General features: G+C 31.6%; 9 protein-coding genes, 1 non-coding gene and 2 pseudogenes across 12 annotated transcripts, besides 3 other annotated features; 8 read left to right on the forward strand and 4 right to left on the reverse strand.

Annotated features, from left to right (window-relative positions):
• Positions 1-225: 225 nt before the first annotated feature.
• On the reverse strand, positions 226-2,977 carry TVAGG3_0930800 (cyclin-dependent kinase inhibitor 2C-related family; the record flags this gene model as incomplete). The annotated part of the gene is made up of 1 exon (XM_001303007.1): positions 288-1,220. The coding sequence occupies one exon, from the start codon at positions 1,218-1,220 to the stop codon at positions 288-290; it is 933 nt and encodes a 310-aa protein (XP_001303008.1).
• Positions 2,978-3,310: 333 nt separating this feature from the next.
• Positions 3,311-4,086: a mobile genetic element.
• A 1,856-nt stretch (positions 4,087-5,942) lies between these two features.
• TVAGG3_0930820 lies at positions 5,943-6,016 on the forward strand. The gene has a single exon. It is a non-coding gene; the product is annotated as a tRNA-Lys (tRNA).
• Positions 6,017-7,114: 1,098 nt separating this feature from the next.
• Positions 7,115-7,912, reverse strand: TVAGG3_0930830 (uncharacterized protein; the record flags this gene model as incomplete). The annotated part of the gene is made up of 1 exon (XM_001303008.1): positions 7,192-7,893. One exon carries the CDS (start codon positions 7,891-7,893, stop codon positions 7,192-7,194), a length of 702 nt encoding a protein of 233 aa, XP_001303009.1.
• Positions 7,913-8,024: 112 nt separating this feature from the next.
• On the forward strand, positions 8,025-9,179 carry TVAGG3_0930840 (SPO11-like protein; the record flags this gene model as incomplete). The annotated part of the gene is made up of 1 exon (XM_001303009.1): positions 8,025-9,179. The coding sequence occupies one exon, from the start codon at positions 8,025-8,027 to the stop codon at positions 9,177-9,179; it is 1,155 nt and encodes a 384-aa protein (XP_001303010.1).
• Positions 9,180-9,658: 479 nt separating this feature from the next.
• Positions 9,659-10,698: a mobile genetic element.
• Positions 10,699-13,967: 3,269 nt separating this feature from the next.
• On the forward strand, positions 13,968-14,683 carry TVAGG3_0930860 (annotated as a pseudogene). Its single transcript has one exon. A coding segment is annotated over exon 1 (716 nt).
• Positions 14,684-15,010: 327 nt separating this feature from the next.
• On the forward strand, positions 15,011-15,286 carry TVAGG3_0930870 (uncharacterized protein; the record flags this gene model as incomplete). Its single annotated transcript, XM_051252597.1, has 1 exon — positions 15,011-15,286. One exon carries the CDS (start codon positions 15,011-15,013, stop codon positions 15,284-15,286), a length of 276 nt encoding a protein of 91 aa, XP_051078171.1.
• An 18-nt stretch (positions 15,287-15,304) lies between these two features.
• Positions 15,305-15,547, forward strand: TVAGG3_0930880 (serine threonine-protein phosphatase family; the record flags this gene model as incomplete). Its single annotated transcript, XM_051252598.1, has 1 exon — positions 15,305-15,547. One exon carries the CDS (start codon positions 15,305-15,307, stop codon positions 15,545-15,547), a length of 243 nt encoding a protein of 80 aa, XP_051078172.1.
• Positions 15,548-15,550: 3 nt separating this feature from the next.
• Positions 15,551-16,399, reverse strand: TVAGG3_0930890 (annotated as a pseudogene). Its single transcript has one exon. A coding segment is annotated over exon 1 (849 nt).
• Positions 16,400-16,845: 446 nt separating this feature from the next.
• Positions 16,846-20,502: part of a mobile genetic element that runs on past the window's edge.
• Positions 18,394-19,298, reverse strand: TVAGG3_0930910 (uncharacterized protein; the record flags this gene model as incomplete). Its single annotated transcript, XM_051252599.1, has 1 exon — positions 18,394-19,298. A coding segment is annotated over one exon (905 nt), but the record flags the coding sequence as incomplete, so codon positions are not given.
• TVAGG3_0930920 (uncharacterized protein) lies at positions 19,316-19,717 on the forward strand (the record flags this gene model as incomplete). Its single annotated transcript, XM_051252600.1, has 1 exon — positions 19,316-19,717. The coding sequence occupies one exon, from the start codon at positions 19,316-19,318 to the stop codon at positions 19,715-19,717; it is 402 nt and encodes a 133-aa protein (XP_051078174.1).
• On the forward strand, positions 19,737-19,892 carry TVAGG3_0930930 (uncharacterized protein; the record flags this gene model as incomplete). Its single annotated transcript, XM_051252601.1, has 1 exon — positions 19,737-19,892. One exon carries the CDS (start codon positions 19,737-19,739, stop codon positions 19,890-19,892), a length of 156 nt encoding a protein of 51 aa, XP_051078175.1.
• Positions 19,912-20,496, forward strand: TVAGG3_0930940 (phage tail repeat-like family; the record flags this gene model as incomplete). The annotated part of the gene is made up of 1 exon (XM_051252602.1): positions 19,912-20,496. The coding sequence occupies one exon, from the start codon at positions 19,912-19,914 to the stop codon at positions 20,494-20,496; it is 585 nt and encodes a 194-aa protein (XP_051078176.1).

Here is a 20,502-nt window from a genome sequence, read left to right on the forward strand (position 1 = left end):
TATGATTAAGTTGAAATCAGGGATTAAAAATAGAGTTATAATAAGTCAGAAGTCGTGGAACTGTTATATCAGATTTGCAATATCTCATTAAATGCAAAATTGCAATTCAATTAGTAATCAATGTATTTGAAATACAAAGAAATATTAGGCGATCTGGTCCAAATTCAATGAAGTCTGCTATGTGTGACATTCTAATAATGTTACTAAGAACTGTAATAATAATTTATTTTTTAGTTCTAATGAAACTCATTATCGAAAAAGAGATAATAGCATCCTATAATAGAATATTATATTTTTGCACCACGTGAAAGAAGAAGTTCGACTGTTTCTTTGCTATTAAAACGTGCTGCAGTATGGAGAGCAGTTTCTCCAAATTTATTTTTTTCATTGATATTTGCACCATGTGAAAGAAGAAGTTCGACCATTTCTTTAAAATTCCTATTTGCAGCAAGATGAAGAGCGGTATATTCAAAAAATTCAACTTTTTCATTGATATTTGCACCATGTGAAAGGAGAACTTCAACCATTTCTTTATAATTATATTTTGCAGCAAAATGAAGAGCGGTTTCTTTATCACGATCTTTTGCATTGACATTTGCACCATGTGAAAGGAGAACTTCGACCAGTTCTTTACAATTATATTTTGCAGCAAAATGAAGAGCGGTTTCTTTATCACTATCTTTTGCATTGACATTTGCACCATGTGAAAGGAGAACTTCAACCATTTCTTTATAATTATATTTTGCAGCAAAATGAAGAGCGGTTTCTTTATCACGATCTTTTGCATTGACATTTGCACCATGTGAAAGGAGAACTTCGACCAGTTCTTTACAATTATATTTTGCAGCAAAATGAAGAGCGGTTTCTTTATCACTATCTTTTGCATTGACATTTGCACCATGTGAAAGGAGAACTTCAACCATTTCTTTATAATTATATTTTGCAGCAAAATGAAGAGCGGTTTCTTTATCACTATCTTTTGCATTGACATTTGCACCATGTGAAAGAAGAACTTCGACCATTTCTTTATAATTATATTTTGCAGCAAAATGAAGAGCGGTTTCTTTATCACTATCTTTTGCATTGACATTTGCACCATGTGAAAGAAGAACTTCGACCATTTCTTTATAATTATATTTTGCAGCAAAATGAAGAGCGGTTTCTTTATCACTATCTTTTGCATTGACATTTGCACCATGTGAAAGAAGAACTTCGACCATTTCTTTATAATTATATCTTGCAGCAAAATGAAGGGCAATTTTTTATCACGATCTTTTGCATTGACATTTGCACCATGTGATAGGAAATATTTACAAAGAGATGGAATAGCAAATTTCGCCGAATTAATAAAACACTCATTAATATCATTAGTTTGATCGAAATAAACTAAAAACGCCTCAAGATTTTTGTAAGTTGCACACTTTTCTACATCGATCTCTATATTGTATTCATTCATCAAGAATGTAACAAAATCAATGTTGTGTGAAATAATTGCATATTTCATGCAATATTTATCTGGTTTTTGGTATTTCAAACATTCACTTATGATCTCTGGATTTCCACCTAAAAATGAATATCGTACACATGTTGGAGTTATTTCTGAGTTAAATTTCGTTCTTAATAACTTGAAACAATCAACAGCTCCATGATAACAACATAATTCAAGTAACGAATATCCTTTTTTATAACATGAAAATGGATATAAATCGCTTTCAAGTTTTTGATCTTTATCAAAACTTTTTCTTTCAGTGAATGAGATGAATCTTTCTTTGTCATTATACATAATTGCTCTGTAGATCGTATGTTTGGTATGAATATCGAGAGTATCTGTTTTGATATCTTTGAAATCATATATTGCGTCTGATTTAATTCCATATTCTTTATAAAAACGGAAGTTTGAAATATATTCATTACTCTTGAAATCTTTGACATGATAATCATCAGATATGAGTTTGGCAAGAGATAAATATGCCTTCGTATATCGATTATTATATGGAATGATATCTAAAATATCCTCCATAATATTTTTGGGTGAATGTTTCTTTGAATCAATCAATTCTGTTATGAACTCTTTGTAAAATGTGTTCAATTCTTTTTCTTTTTCCGTTTTGAGCTGGTATAACGCATTATATGAATCACTGTGGTATTTACTGATATCACGCAATTTGTTGTATACATTAGGATGAACATACTTCCCAGACATGTAAAAATTTAAAAACCATAAAATTTCATTTTACCATACAAAATATACATTAAATTAATTAGAAGAAAAATAAATTCCATGTTAGACATGGGAAAAACAATAACCACAAAGATTTCGGATAAAATTTATGGATTTCAATAAAGTTCGCAGATTCAAAATAACATTATAAGAATAAGAAGGTCGAAATCAAAAAGATCTTCATCCTATTAATAGGACACCCCTCTCCTTTTTTCTTAGGGTTACTGATCGCTTTCTTTCTGCTCGTATTGCCAGAAATGAAAGAAATGATTGGTGGAGAATAATTTATTACTCCAATTGGCAACTATCTTGTAATATACAATGAGTTTCACTGTCAGTTATTCTCCCGCATTATTCAATTTAAGTTCAACTTCGTTAATTTAATTTATATTGCAGTGGTACTCTCGTGTTGAGATAAGAACAAGAATACACATGCTAAAACCCCACATTAAAAATCGAAATTTTCATCTCCAAAATTTAACGACAGAATTTCTCGTAATTTTGATTTTTTACGTACTTTATGATACATATTCAAATTTCTTGAATACAGAAAAAGTTACTAAAATTTGAGGAAATATTGCAAAAAGAAAAAAAAAGTCGGCTTTATTATATAAGTTACTTATGATTTACAATGACCTCTACAATTGGTACACAGCGCCTCATATAATATTTGGTTATTTCTGATTTCAATTTTATACATTTTGTTTGGAATATTCATAACTCAAATCTAGACAATAGTTACTACATTTATGCGAATACAGTGCGTCTCCTTTCATCTTTTTACTTGTTGTTGTTGATATAAAAACATTATTATTTTACTATCATAAAATAAGAATTTTGTTATGGTAATAATATTTTTAACAACAATGATGACATTATATCAACTCTTAAATGGTGTTTTATCAAATATTTAGCATTCAGTAGATATTCTAATCTTGAATTTTATATTTTACTTTAGATTCTGACATTGGTAAATAAACGCTATATTCGTATATGCATGCTAATATGAAAAATAGAAGAGCATAACGCTTGTTCATCAGAATCGACAATTAGAATTATGGAAATTTTATTTGTTTTTGTAAACTTAAGGGTGCCGGAAAGTGAGGTGACGCAATTTCGAGTATTGCTCATAACTTCATTTGTAGTAAAGATATTAATGATATTGAAACATATATTAGTAGTGTATATACTAAGGTTTTTATTTCTATGATATTGAGGTCTTGGATACTTCCAGTTTGAAGTAAACTGTTTCGCAATTTTCGAACTTGCGGGCCTATCTAGTCCCTGGTTATTCCATGGCAGGGGCTGATACTGCAGAAATGATATCTAGGTACAAGATACTAGATATTTTATAGAAAACATTTGACACTTGTTAAAAAGTGTCGGGATCTAATTAGTGGGTAACTTCAAAACTAAGACCGATTGCACTACCATCTCACTGGATTCTGCTAATTACCATTAGGGAACAAACCCAATGGTAGCGGTTTCCAGTCGAAATGGTCTCATTCAAAGTTTAATTAGATTTGTATCTAGTCCTCCAATATTGTGTTTAAGCCAGTGAGATACATTAAACACAAAATTTCAATAGTTATACTAAACGTTTTACAGAACAAAGTTTATTTTCAATTCTCATATGTTGAGATAAATGCACTTTTTCCCTTCCAGATTTTAAAAATTTTGTATGATTTTTTATGTTTTCGATAACCTTATAATCATAAACATCGTTTTCACTTAGTTTGAATATGATACTATGATACATCATCACTTAAGGTTTATACTCATATAAACAAAACAAAATAAAAATGATTTTATGGGTTTGAAAAGTGTTGTTTTTATAATAGCTTTCACTTCACTTTCCGGCACCCTTAATTGAATTTTAGAAATGGAAAAATTTTCTCTCAATTTTTTTTTCTGAATTTCTAACTCTTTCAAAAAAAATATTCCTGACATCACTGCTTCTAAAAAACTTATAGAAAAGTGTATGTACAAGTTGTGTAAGTCTTCAGCACCCGCCTGAAACTAACTTCTGTTTCACAAACGTAGATATGAGAAGATTCAATGTCCATAAAATAACATGCATTATCAATTTTCTGACATAACTCGACGACTACCTCTTCTGTGTTAAGTATTCATTATTTAAAAAGCTTCTCAGAAATGAATCTCAAATTTTTCTGATGACGGTTTAGCGTTGAAAAAAAAAATGAAAGCTTTTTCGGTTTCTAACACTATGAAAACAATTATTTTTAGTAAACCATGTAAATTCTCAGGATATCTACAGTGCGATCATCCATCGACAATCCTAAATTTAGCAATTTGTCTTTTGTATTGTATAATATTTTTTTATATCCTCGTTACATTATTCAAGAAATCAAAACTATCTATTAGAAGTAACCTCAATGCAGGATGCTCATTTAGTTTTCTGTGTGTTATATTTTTTCTCGTTCCATATTTTTCCAGAAATACCTTTTATTTAAGAGGGCATGTCCTTGATGTTTCTGCATCATTTAAGTGCTTTTATTTTTCAACAATTTGGAAAAACCTTGGGCAAGCTATTTTTTTGGTACAGGTTTGCAAAGTTTTATACATATTTCAAGCACCTCTTGGAAAATATTTATATTATATATGTAAATTTATTCAGTATTCTTTGAGTATATATCAATTTTTTCATATAGCTGTTCAATATGTTGACTATAAAACATCACCCAATTTTCAGAAATTTGTCATTAACGAAATATATAATAAATATCAAACTGCATCATACTGTTTCATTAATTCATTTTCAATTTTAGTTCTTTCTATCTGTTTTATATTTTCAACAATCAAAGATTACTTTTCATATAAAACTCTTCTTTATATTAAAATATTAATGTTTCTTTTCTCATTCCAAACATTTTTTGATTTGATAGCAGTAAAAATTAGGTCTTCACTAGTTTTCATTAAATTAAATTACACAAATCAGGATAAGTTCTTATGGTCATCAAATGTGTTGGAAGTTTTTCATTTATACATTGAAAATATCGAAATGCTGTTATTAATTGTTCTCTTATCACAACCCCCTAAAAATGAGCCTCAAGATGTTAACGAAATGAATTCAAGGGATGAAACCTTAGAAACAATCAAAGTTGATTTGTAAATGATCAAAAATTTCGTTTTGATCTTTTGAATGCTAGCATCCTTACTTTGGACTACTAAAATGAATATTTCTTTTCCAAGATGATGCTAAAGCAATATGAAATATATAGAATTATTTAAATTAATAACATGAGATGCTTGTTACATCATATGCAATAATATGAAAGGAAAAATATCTCGTTGATCATTTATCCCTGCATATAATAATCGAAATTGCAGATGAAATATGATTATCGCTTGTTGGTATGCAACAAGTAACTTCAAAGTTAAAGATTTCTTTAATTTCTTGCATAACAAACTGAAAATAAGCCATCTGCAACTCTAGGAAAAAAGAAGAAAAAGTGGAGTCGTACTTCTTGGGATTATCTTCCCTTTATAGAGATGTTAAAGAAAAGTTATACGAAATGGATAGTTCTAATATAAATAATAGTTTGTAAATTGAACACAATGAATCCATATAAATAAATGTTAAATTTTTCAAACCAAGGAATTTGTGAATAATTGAAAGCAGACTCAAATTATTTTTATGTAAATCATTGAAAAAAGAGAATAATATTTTGGATTAAAATATTTTTGATAAATTCGAACAGCCTGTGTAGCTCAACCGGATAGAGCATAAGACTCTTAATCTTGGGGTTGCGGGTTCGAGTCCCGCCACTGGCTATTTTTTCTTTTTCCAACCTTTTTTCTGAAGGTTCTCAATTTTTGTGTGTGATTATCAATTATGAGAGTTTTTTTATTAACAAATATTCCATTAAAATACAAATGTATTTGTTAAAAATATAATTGATTTAGATGGCTGAAATAATGAAACAAAATAAACTAACTTCATTTTGGAAAATATCTCAATCTTATTGTGACTCGAGTACACAATGTGAACCATATATCATTCAATTGCAAAGGGGTAAATATAAAATCAAACCCCCGGAGGTTGGAATTACGGGGGTAATGGTGGGATTGATAAATATGATAAGAGTCAAGGTAGTTGGTTTGCACCTGAAAGCGGTAGAAACCATGATTCGACTCTTTAAAGATAACTCAAGAAAATTATAATCAATATTGAGAGAGTTTATATCTATATATACTAATCGAAGATCTTCCAGGAAAGAAATAGTTGAGTTTACTAGTGGAAAGCTTAGTGCTTTAAACAACGGAGTCAATATGTTTGGTGGTACGCAAACAAAAGGTAAATTAGGCAAAGGAATGATCTAGATTCTGAACAAAATCAAGGCTGATCTGGTGGTTGTGGATCCGGATATCGAGGAGGATATCATCCTTTTTACAAATAGCATGACTGGATTTATGATATTCTAATTCGGAGGAACGGGTGGAAGCTCGTATATAAGTGGACATCAAGGTTGTATAAGTCCCCAGTACCCGCCTGAAACTATAGCCAATAAAACAACTCCCTATCTCGAATCAAATTTTTATTTCACAAGCACAGAGATGATAAGCGGCAATGAATCTATGCCTGATCCATTAGGATATGGTAGCATAATAGGACATGTTGGTCATGGAATTTGCTGTATTACATATTTTCGTGGCTCAAATTGCCAAACAATTTTTGCTTGTTATCTGAATGATTATTTAATATGATTATTCAATCATATTAAATTTTTTATTTATTTGTTTAATTTCCGATTAAATCTGACGTATAAATTCATGCGCTAATATAGAGAAACAAAATTGACAAGTTTGATGAACAATTTAAATAAGATTAAATGTTATTCATATAATTGTTGAAAGAGATTAAAAGATTAACGGCAAAGTAATCAAAAATCGGCATTTAGTTATTAATAACAACTAATAAAAAACAATAAATTTAGAAAATTAGAGAATTATGCTCCATGTGTTTCCCATTGCCTTAATCTGTCTTCAAGCTTTGGCACCAAATCATCTTTGATTGTAGAAAACGTCTTGGCAGATTCTAATATGAGATCAGCAGTTTGGATGTTCTTTTCGATGAGCAACTTTCTGCTTTCAACAAGTTTTTGTATATTTTCTACTACTTTCAGACCAAAATTTGTTTTATAATCGCTTTTTTGTTGATTATATTCACTTTGTGCTTTATCTGCCTTTTCTTTTGCTTTTTCTAATGCTTTTTCGGTGCGTTGAACATTTCTTTCAGCGGCTAAATATGCTTCTCCCTGTCCTTTTGACCTTTCTTTTTCTAATAAGCGCCTTTTGCGTTCGAGATCTGTTTTCTTGTCAGAAGCCTCTTGTAAAGCTTGATTCTTAAGGTATTGTCGAGCAACTAATTCGTTATACATCGTATATAACTGTTGGAATTCGTTTGCCACATTACCTGTTTGCAAATGAGATTTCTTGATATTGTTGGTGCCTTCAAGAGCACACTTCCTCACTGGCTTTAATGTGTCGCTGACTTGCGCTGGTTGTCCGTCAATAAACTTTATGAAATCTTTTCCAAAAGCTCTTTCTAAATTGTGAATTATGATTTCTTCATCCTTGAGCATCTCTATTATCGCATTATGTGCATTATGATATTCAGGAAATGTCTTAAGTTTGTTAAAGAATGACATTATATAAAAATAATTTTTTTTTCTGTCAAATAAAAAAAATTTTTCATGTCATCGTTGTGTCACTTTTGGCAAATTGTCGATGCTTGTCACTTTTACATGATGTGATAATTAAAAATTTTTGACAGAAAAAAATGAGTGAAGAAATTTATGCTGATATGTTAATGGAATATCATGATCCTGGTGATATAGAAACAGACCAGGACGTCATGAGAGAAGAAATAGTTAGCTACTGCACTACAAATACGATTTCGAAAGAGGAATGTATCGAAAAAATACGAAATCTGTTCATTCATATACTTAATCAGTGCAAGGAAAAGAATATTAAGAACATTACGATCCCAATAACTCATAGATCAACAGCAGCAAACTCACAAGTTGATCCAATTTTAGGAACAATGGTCCAATACGAACAAGACCAGAAGTATTTACTCAGGTTTACGACAAATCCTAAGTATTTCGCTGTATTTTTACGAGTTCTAGCCGTAATTTATCATTCTCTTCAAAATGGCGAAGTAATCAGTAAAAGGTCGATTTACTACAGAGAGCCATCATTGTTTGGATCACAAGAGTCCGTAAACCAAGCAATAGAATCGATCTGCAGGTCTTTAGAAGTAAATAGAACTTCATTAGGCGTAATCTCTTGTCCAAAGTCATTTGTAGCAGGCCCGCTCAAATGGGAAGATGCATCAGGCAACATTATCGATGTCAGTACCCACATTGCCCCGATTCCTGCCTTGGTAGATCAAATAATCAAAGTATCTACGAACGCGATTGCTGTCATGGTCATAGAGAAGGAGTCCATATTCATGCGACTCGTCCAGTCGAAGATTGTCACTGAAGTCATCTTGATAACCCCAAGAGGAGTTCCAGATTACAACACAAGATATTTTGTGAGACTTTTGGACGATAGCCTCTCAATTCCTATCGTTGGACTTTTTGATGGAGATGCATATGGTATTTTCATCATGCACCTGTTCAAGTATGGCAGTATGAGTGCTGCACAAGATGGCCATGCAATGGCGTGTCCACACATGATGTGGCTCGGAATTCGACCATCTGATTTGAATTTCCTTTCTTCCAACGAAATGTTGACGATTACGGACAAAGAAGAGAAGATTCTCCGTAACATTTTGACGTTTGACCACTTAAGTGAAGAATGGAAAAAGGAAATCAAGTTAATCTTGGAAACAAAGAGAAAAGCAGAGATCGAGGCGTTATGCAACTCAACAAACTACCTCATCGACCTTTACTTACCTCAGAAATTTGCAAATCATGATTGGATATAAAATAAAATATTAATATTAAATCAATTTCATCATCTTTTTCAATATAACATCCAATGATAACATCGATAAATATTTTTTTTAAATAAATAACGAACAAATTTAAATTTGTCAATAACAAATCAATACAAATACTGTTTAAAGAGCCATTTACATTAATACATTAATGTGGAGAATTATAATTTATGACGTCTGAGTTAAAAGACTTAAATGGAATAAATTTTAAATTTTGATACGATAACTTTATCTATTTCATGTGATATAATATCATATTCTTGTTATTTATTATTATGGTTCATTTAATTTTATCAGTTTTCGATTCTTTCACTTGATATGAAATGGTTTCTGAATTTACAGCGTGTATTAGTGATAGAAAGCTCATACATGAGGGGGTTTAATGACTTTTAAATTTTCATTAGCGAAATGATCTGTAAGAAAAGTATTCGATCACATTCTGAGCGCGACGATACGCGATTATTTAAGGGTGCCCCCGTATGTACGTTTATTTGAGAGGAGGAGGATTACCCTCTCAATTTTGAGGGATTCGTTAGTTTATTTTCTCGATGAATATGCAATAAAATTTGATTTTTACCTTATCAATATACTTCATATAATATACACATGTTCATGTAAAAACTTTTTTCCAAAATCCTCAGGAATTAAGGGATTTTTGAATTTTAAGAATTTTTTTCGAATTTTTTCGAAAAAAAATATTTTCAGAACAGCCTTAACGGCTAAGATTTAGGAACAATGTTAAGTATCAAAAAGAAAGGAGGTCTGATATAGACAACATATATCGTTGAAAGTTGAAAAAATCTCTAATATTTGAGCCAAAAATTTCAAATTTTAATTTTTTGAAAAAAGAGGCCACCCGTATGTACGTTTATTTGAGAGGAGGAGGATTATATTTTTGAAAGGGTGAAACATTATGAATATGTTAATTATATAATAATATGTATTATTATAAAAAAGAAAAAATAAAGCACGTTATAATTTTTCTTTCTTGATTTTTTACAAAATCTACTTAGAATTATGCAAAATATGACTAAATAATTATAAATTTCAAGTTAAATTTTAATTTTGATAAATAATTTAAATTTCAAAATATCAAGTTCAGTTCGACTATGTATGTAGTAATTCCTCAATAAAGTGCCAAAACCCTATTAAAATATATGAACATTTTCAACATTTTAATGTTTTTATTTAAAAATTTGATGGAATATGAGCTTCAAACAATTATTATGTAAATAAAAATAATTAAATATATGTATTTATTCGTATTACAACCGTAGTAAGTCGATTCTTCCTTTCTTCTACTGAGTTTTGAATTTGATTTCGAATTGTAAAGAGATTCAAAGGGAAAATACTAGCGGATAAAAACTACCTCCATGAAAGGGTCATAATGGACTCAAGTTGTATTTTTTGATATTTTTTGCTTTTCGAGCCTAAATAGGTAGCCAAGATAATGCCTAAAAATAAGGTTCTAAATTCTGAAGTTTACATGGTCCTCTCGTGTGCACCCCTAAAATTCATGAAAACTAGGTGATATATTGTTGTAACATATTTTTATTGTTATATCTAGGAAATTAAAGTTGAACATCTGAATTTATCAGAAAGGACAAAACTATTAAAAATTGAGTCACCGTTGTAATTATGATTTTAGATCACAATATTAGGATGAGAGTTTCTATAATTTCTAAGTGAAACATTATACCATTTGACATACGATCCTGTGTCAATTTTTGTTTTTCTGAAATATTCAGAACTGTAAAAAATCAATTTGAATTAACGGAAAAATTGAAAACCTGTATTTTTATTTCATTAAATTGCTTTAGATTACATATTTGAGATAAATACAAGTTTAATTGCAATTGAACTCCTTGGATGTGAATATTTTTTTATTTGGAAAAAGTATCAATCGTATGTATATCATGATTTTTTAACTTTCCGATTTTTATTTTTTCAAAGCAAGAAATTGAAAATACATTTCTGATTTCTCAAATATATTTTTGAATTTTCACGGCAGATTTTCGATTATTCATATTATATTATATCTACAATATTTCATTATTCTTTAATTTTGATTGACCATAATAAAATTGAATAGTACCCTTAAATTTTTGTTATTGGACAAAAAGTGACACCAAATCACACTTGTTTGTTGGATCTTACCATTCCAGATAAATATAGCAACTTGATTTTATGAAATTAGATAGATATATATGTGTACTTTTATCCCATGTTGTTTTCTCGAAAACCTAATATCCTATGGCGATGCTGATTTTGAGCTTGTGTAAAAGTCAAGTGTCAATTATATGGCAATATTCTACCATATGTGGTGATGATATTTCAATATGTGTCTTTGTTAAAATTAAAAGTTTGAGATGAAATCAGCCTTATTTTATTTTGATGTGGTATTATTTTTTGTTCTCTATGATGCAATATAATAACATATTAGGAATAAATGCCAACTATTGATTTTCTTGAGAGTTTGGCACAAATCACGTCAAAAGATTATTGATGTCTGGCACGATCATGAGTTGTGCTTTTTTTGGCTTGTCGGGGTATTTTGCCTAATGGTTAGAACAGAATGGCTATGTGTTGTCGATAATCATAAATAATTTATTTGGCGCTATATTGTTTATCTAATTTGCAACTATATATTCAGGGGCTAGGACGGTTTATAGGAATAATGCACATAATGAGAAGGCTAGAAGTCGTGATTTTTTGGCGTATTACAAAAAAATCCTATAAAGAATCATATTTGAGCCATATTTTTAAATGCAATGATATAGTTATGGAATTTATATCCAGAATATATAAAGTAATATGAAATTGAGACTGAATAAAAAAAATATAAAAAAAATTAAAGGAAATTAAGTAAAAATATGTTTGACATTTATCAAATATAGGTAGAAAATGTGGTGGTACATTTATTATCAAAAAATAGGGTTAAAATTTTTGAATAAAAAAAAATATTCGATTAGAACAAATTATAAAGTGAAAATATAAATCTTACTTAAGAAGATTAATGATTGGTGATATAAAATGCTAAATTTTAATAGAAGCAAAATAAAAAATAAGCGATCTTATATTATTATTAAGAAAACAAACAATTATCTTTTTGGCATAATGGGATGGTCTGTATGCCAAGATTAAATGGATTGAGTTCGAATCAGGACAGTATTTTTTTTGATTTTCGCATTTGATACTCATAATATTAAAATGGGATAAAATTAATGATATATTTATAAGGTAGATTTCAAATATATAAATATCAAAGAAAATTACAAACTTTTTTTTATTTTTTTTTATTTTAACAATAAATTACTCAATTTCGATCAAACAAATGGTTTTATTTCTCTTAATATTCAAATATATATATGAATGCCGATAATGTGGTCGAGATGAACGGTTCGAGGCGGTTTAAAAATGTATGGCCTGCTAGCAAGATGTTACAGCTTGAAGCCGGTTGGGTTCCGAATCTTCGCCTCCTGAGATCTCACGAAGATCGCCCAATTCAGAAAAACGCCTCCCCTTGGTGCGCTTGAGCTGCCTGCCTAGTTAGCAGATCATTTTGTTTTTTGCTTTAGGTTGTTAGCGAGCTTTAAATTGTTAGATCATTGATGCAATGCGTATGAAAATATTCATGCATTAGACAAGAACTTTCTTAATTTGAAAGTAGTATGCAAGAATAGATCGAACAATTTAATAAATAAGTGGGAACCACCTATAAAGTTCTAATGTTGGAAGTGATTCCCATTGGATTAATCGCAAAATGGGGTACTGGTCCGGAATTGGGTTCAGATAGCGGTATTTTGACCGACAAGAGTGTAATATGCACTCCTGTCGGTCACAATGTGTCATTCCGGGAGACATTGCCACTGCATGTCTCCCAGAATGAGACAATTTGTTGCAATGAGAATGTGATTGCAAAAGTTTGACCGACAAGAGTGTAATATGCACTCCTGTCGGTCACGATGTGTCATTCCGGGAGACATTGCCACTGCATGTCTCCCAGAATGAGACAATTTGTTGCAATGAGAATGTGATTGCAAAAGTTTGACCGACAAGAGTGTAATATGCACTCTTGTTTTAATAAATTTTAAATACTATATAAGTATCTTTACATACAATCTTTACATTATATTTTTTCCTAATTAATATTTATTTCATATTTTTTTGTGCTTTATCTAACTTATAGCATGTACTGAACTATTTTACAGACTCTACTGAGCTATCTCAACATATAAACCAGTGAAAAAAAACACATATATACTCACTTCATATTCTGATCTCATGCCATATTATCGCAAAAACTATATTTATACACCACACCTCATAAAACATCATTTTAGCCCTATCTAAGCGTTCAAAACCTATTTTCCCCGCGTAATCTGATTCTTCAGGATCCGCTGATTCGATTTCTGCCGTCAGATCGCGAAAATATGCATTACATAACAAGATATACACAAATTAAAAAAAAAAAAAAAAAAAAAAAGGAAGTGGGGCTTCCAGGCACTTCGTGCCTTCTAGCCCTGAAGATGTTTAGTATAAATGAAGTTCTTATATACGGGTCTTCCAGGAGCTTTTCACAAATTATATATGTTTTCATGTTTTGTCAAGACTTCTTCGTAAAATCAGACAAAAATAATGTTTAGGGTAGAAGGTTAGATATAACCTCTTTTCTAACCTCTTTTCTACCCTCTTGAATTTTCAAGACTTCTTCGTACATGCTTTGTCACTTTTCTGTCACTTTTCGGGTAAAAACATTTTTATTATTATATATAAATGAATTTTACAAAACCTCCGTTACCGTTCTTTGGAAATAAGAGTAGATGTAAAGATATTCTATTGAGAGAACTTAAGAAACTACCGAATGGTCTAACATTTGTAGATTTGTTCGGTGGAAGTTTCTATATATCCCATCTGTGCCATACCGTATTCCCAGACTCAAAGATTATATGCAATGACTTCGACAACTATATGAACCGTCTCAAACATATACCAGACACAAACAATATATTGAGTGAGTTAAAAGAAAAGATACCTATAGGTAAGATGGAACGTATACCATTAGATAAGAAAAATACTGTCAGAGAGGTTTTGAAAAAGGCAGAGTATATTGACTGGATATATATCTGCTAGATTATATATAGTGGTGCTATAAGAGTTCATGACATTGAAACACTTATGTCAAAAGTTTTATATCTTAACTATACAAATGTTTTCAAAGAGAACATAGAAAAATATATTGAGGGTATAGAGTTTGTGAGATGTCATTGGACAGAGTTGTATGAAAAATATAAAGACAAGGAAAATGTTTTCTTTATAGTGGACCCGCCGTTCTATAACACATGGGATTTTCAATACCAAGTAGACTGGACTTTGAGAGACTCTTTAGAAACTTTAGACGTTTTACATAACCATCCATGCTTTTACTTTACATCCGATAAAAGTGGTTTGGAAAGTGTCATGAGATGGTTAGAGGACATACATGACTATGAGTTTAGATACGATAAGATAGAATATGAGAGAGGTCCTATAAACTGGAGAAAGTGTCATAACAAAGAAATTTTATTGGTAAGTAAATGTGGTTTGAAATAGGACTACTTGTTTTAGGTTTTTTCCATTGTGTCATTTACTTATTTGACGTGGCAGAAAGATATAGAGAATATGAAGATGAACCAATGCCTGCAAATGTTCAGCATATGTACTCGTAAGAGATATTTTTATCTAATATTAAAATGGACGCACAGAACTTAGCGAATGCACAGCAACCTGGACAACCAAACCCAGAGAATATTCCAAATGAAGTTAGAATACAAACTGCAATGGCAAACTATGGTCAAGTGCCAACAGATGTACAAATGCAAACTGCCATGTCAAATGACGCTGCGTTAGGTTTGCCACCATGGTATGCAAATATGAGATGGAAAGAGTTTTATACAAACCCTGAAGTGGGATATAAACAACTTTATGCAGATGACGCGAACACAGGAGTTGACCCAGAATATGTTTTCTACCAGAGGAGAAACAGAATGTATGAGCTCCAGTTAAAGAATGCTATGGAACTCAACAGGAAACGTAAGAGACTAGGCGGACATTAGATTTTTACATATAGTAAAATGGGTTTCTTCAGTAGTATTGGAAACTTCTTTCGAAATGTTGGAAGAGGTATATGGAATGGAATAAAAACCGTAGGAAGAGGAATTTGGAACGGAGTCAAAAATATTGGTAAAAGAGTAGGTCAGTTCGTTGGTATTATACCTAAAGACCCTGAACCAGAAGAACAAGCTCCTGTTATACAACAGCCTGAACCTGCACCACAGTCTAGTTGGCAACCAAATCCAACACCTCAACCGTATTAAAAATTATATTTTTACTGTTCGATAGTAGTTGTATATGAGACTAAGTTCTAAGTAAAACGCATGGTATAATGGAACTATTCTCTTTCTTCCATCTGTTGTAAACCATACTTGAAAGTCTGAAATACTTCCACTCGGTGGTTCATATAGCTTTGTAGGTTTTTCGTAAAAGTCATTTGCCAAGCATAAAAAAGAGTTTTGTGCACCAGAAAATGAAGCATGAACTATAATAGCATCTGAGTCGAAAACATTTTCATATGTTCCATTAGGGTTTTCGACTTCATAAAAGTTCGGGTGTACTGGATATTCTGCAGGCTGATTTAACATCCTCAGAAACCTATACCATGCCAAGTTGTTATATTTTGTAGAAATATATAACGTCTTCTCCAAGGTCTTCTATTCTATTGATTTTAACAGTTGCATTTTTCCTGTCATATATAATATCGAGATGGTACTCTCCTTCGTCAATGTTGTACTGTTTTGCATATTCGAGATAGATATCGTTTATTTTTTCTTGAAAAGCTTGAAGAGTTGTTTCTAAGTTTACAAGCAAATTCACTTGTAAAAGTTTTCCCTGTTCAAATTTCTCATACGTACGTTTCTCTTTGTTATAGTATCGAATTTCAAAAGCGACCGTAAATGGGAAACCATGTATGGCTTCTGAAATGAATTTCATTCTACGAAAGCCAATTGCTTTTTGTGACGGATGGGTCTCTTAGCCATCTTAACGGGTAGTCAAAACGATAGCCTTCAGCTTTACGGTCTCTGTCTCAACTTTTGACCGACATTCGTAAAAAGTTCATCTAATGGTTTAGTTGTAGCAACTCTTGAATTTTCTTTTTCTATTGAAAGCATATTTTTCTAGAATAAAAATGTCGAATGAAACAGCGTCTATGAGAGAAATAAAACCAACAACAACTCATTTTGCAAGCTCTAAATAAGAACACAACAAACTTTTCAAACTATTCTAAGATATCTGAGTCATTGAAAGAAGGAAACTTAAAACTGACATTAAACCCAATGACAGACGAGTTTCTGTTTCAAGACAGTAAGAACCATACTGTCTGTATAAATCCAACAAAAGGAACTTTAAACGAGAAACCTATATCTGAACTTCTTTTGAAAGCAGATATTGACAACAAAGCTGACAAAGAGTATGTCATTGAAAAAGTTCAAGAAGAACATGACAGAGCAGATGCAACATATGCAACGAAAGAACATACTCATCCTGAACTAGCAGACAAAACATATGTTGACAAAAAATGTCAAGTGAAGTGACAAGAGCTGACAAAGAATATTCTAAAAAGACTCATACACATACCATTGCAAATATTACAACTTACAAGAAACCTTAAACAGGAAAAGTGACGTTGGACATACACATACCATTGCAAATATTACAAACTTACAAGAAACCTTAAACAGGAAAAGTGACGTTGGACATACACATACCATTGCAAATATTACAAACTTACAAGAAACCTTAAACAGGAAAAGTGACGTTGGACATACACATAACCATTGCAAATATTACAAACTTACAAGAAACCTTAAACAGGAAAAGTGACGTTGGACATACACATACCATTGCAAATATTGCAAACTTACAAGAAAACCTTAAACAGGAAAAGTGACGTTGGACATACACATACCATTGCAAATATTACAAACTTACAAGAAACCTTAAACAGGAAAAGTGACGTTGGACATACACATACATCTTCTGAAATAACAGACTAAACGTTAGCCTTGAAAATAAAGCAGATAAAACATATGTCAATGAAATAACCAAAGTTTAGTTGGAACAAAAAATATTGAGGACTATGTTGGTGACCTTTCTGTCAATGAAGAAATAAATATTTTAGATGGCAGTTGGTACAGTCCTTAGAAAATGGTACACGGTATAAACTCATTCCGAAAAATAACAATGAAATGTATGTAAGCTATAAAAGAACGATGGTACACAAGTTAAAGTTCCATTAGACAACAACTGCTACTTAAACATATATGGAGACGAACAAAAGAAATATTTAAGAGTTTATGAAATGGCAGATATGACATTACCTGACCCAGCTCCAGCACCATACTATTATGACTATGGAGATGACGTTAGAACACCACATGTAGATGAACAAAAGCTAACATTATATTTAGATTTTTATAGATATAAAAGATATAATGCAATAGAAAAACGAGAATAGTATACTATTATGAAGATGACAGAAATAAATATTATAGTCAAGACTTTACCTACCCTGAAAACATAAGATTATATTATAAAAAATATTCTGACACAAACCAGAAGAAACCTGAAATAGTTGCACTATATTTTAAGTTCAAAAGAGACAATCCTATAATATCTCATATGTTTGATTTAATGAACCCAGTAGGTTCTATTTATACATCTATGGAAGCAAGAGGTCCTCAAGTAATGTTTGGTGTTGGGCATGGGAACAAATAGTCGACAGTTTTTGTATTGTGCAAACTCTTCAAAGGAAACAGGTGGAAGTAAAACGATTTCAGGTGAAAACTTACCTGCGCACAGTCACTAACATAGATTTAAGTACATCTCAAGCAGGTTGGCATAGGCATAGATATTGGGATTGGTCAGGAATGACAAAAGGTAAAGGATATGATGTTAAAGACGACGTTAAGTTTGCTATAAATTGTTACTGGGATGACACTCAGGGAGAAGGAAACCATACACATTTCGTTTCAGGGTATACACAAACAACGGGACAAAGTAAGACTACATGCCACCTTACATGACAGTTTACGCATGGTATAGAATTGCTTAGTCGTCATTTTCAACTTCTTTAGCATATTCGTCAGGAGTTGTCTTATATTTGTTAGGAACTGTCTTTGAAAGTATACCACCTTGAACTTTGACAAGTTTGAAACGAGGTCTGACAATAGTAGTTTTATCTTCTGCTTGCAGTCTGTACATTTTGCCATGTTTGCCTAAAACTTCATAATATTCTCTTGTATACTTTCTTCTATTTTTACGAACACGAAGGTGAGTACCTGTCGGGTTCCCATTGTTGTCATAGTCAATAGTATTTTCATATGGGTCGCGTTTAGGTATTTCTATTTTTACTTTGTCACCTTTCTTAAGTTTGAAGCCTGGCATTCTTTCTTGTTTGTCTCTTTTGACTAAACTATTAAATATATAGTCTTTCTCTAAGTCAGGGTTGTTTTTCATTTCTTCGGGGGAGTGGTTTCCCAAACCTTTTTGTTTACGGTTATTGTAAATATTTAAAACTTGTCTCATCTTTGCCATGGAGAAATGTCTATATTTGTCGTCATATGACATTTCATTTGCTTCACCACCTTGTGGTTGGTTTAAGTCTCTTAAGATTTTTATACAACTGTCAATGACACCAAGAGCAGAATGGTTTTGGTCGACAATGAAATATTGGTTTACATTTTTTGAACGCAGATAGTTTTTAATATCGTCTGATTTGAAAGAACGTTCACAGTCAGATGTCAGTTTTGTTGGATGGTATTTGTCAACGAAGATTGTCAAAGCAGTTTTCACATCTAAAATATTTTTGGACTGTAATGGTATGGCTTCACAGTATCTTGTGTTTTGACCGACAAATATTAGCCAGTATGGAGGTCCATCTGTTCTAACTCTCGGAATGTTTTCCAAGATATCCATAAACCAAGCATTTGGTGTTGAACTAAAGATTTTTATCATGAGTGCTTTCTTTGTTGCTTTAGAAACATACGGGTCCTTGTTTGGATTCGTCATTTTTTATCCTATAAGAAATGGGTTTATTTGGCGCATTAGCAGGAGTTGCATCCAGATTTTTGCCCGCAGTTGGAACAATAGCCAGAGGTGCATTTGGAATTGGAAGGAAGATTTTGAGTACATTAGGTATACTGAAAGAGAAAGCACAACCTATTATACAAACTGTACAGAAAGGTTGGGAGGTAGCACGAGATGCAGCAAATCTTATTCCAAATCCTGAAACAAGAGGAAAAGTTCAAGGATGGATGGACAATGTAGGAAGAGAAGCAGGAAACTACTATAACAAAGCAAATGACTACTATAACCAAGCAGGGCACTATATGGACCAAGGTGAAAGATTCTTTAACAGAGGATATAACCATGCACAACAATGGGTAAACAATAACCAACCTCAACCGCCTCAAACGTGGGGAATGTAAAATTTTTTACTGAGATGAAATGAACAATACAGCATTGAGACAAATGGGTTCAAGATGGATTTGTCGACTTCCAGCAGTTACACAACCACGTGTTTGTCAAGTTCTTCCTATACCTCAGGAAGTTTTAGACCGACTTAAAAAACCTCAACAACCAGTTGAAAACAAACCAAACTAAAATTTTTTACTGAGATGAAATGACCGAAGAAGTTGAAACGGTAGATTTGACACCACAAACAAAAAGTTCAGAACCATTGTCAAAACCTGTCAAAGAACTTACAGATGAAGAGAAAAATTCAATAATAGAAAGTGCCAGGTCTGGAAATACAAACCCTAACTATAAAGTCACTTTTCATAGAAATGGAACGGCTAGTATCTCAAAAAAGAAACAGACTCTCACAAATAAAATATTGAAGTCTGAAGGAGTTTATGAGACAACAGATGGAAAAGTTTACTTCACTGACCAACAGTTCATTATAGAACATCTCATTGACTTAGAGTCGAAATATTCTAAACTTTACAACAAACACAAAAAGTTGAAAGGAAAACAAAAACAGATGGCATATGATATTTATGAAGATACTAACGACACAACCATACCTGCAAGTGAGGTAAAGTCAGGTGAACCGAAAAGTGACATTGAACAGATAGAAGAAGGTGAGCCAAAAACTGAAGATAAACCAAAACCAAAGTTTAGTTTCCAAACTAAACCAACTCAACCTTCATTAGCTGGTATGGGTTGGCGTCAAAGACTTTTGGCAGCCGGTGGTTACGTAAAGTAAAAAAAA

Source organism: Trichomonas vaginalis, chromosome I (genome assembly GCF_026262505.1).
Source record: "Trichomonas vaginalis G3 chromosome I, whole genome shotgun sequence".
In the NCBI taxonomy this organism is placed as follows: domain Eukaryota; phylum Parabasalia; order Trichomonadida; family Trichomonadidae; genus Trichomonas; species Trichomonas vaginalis.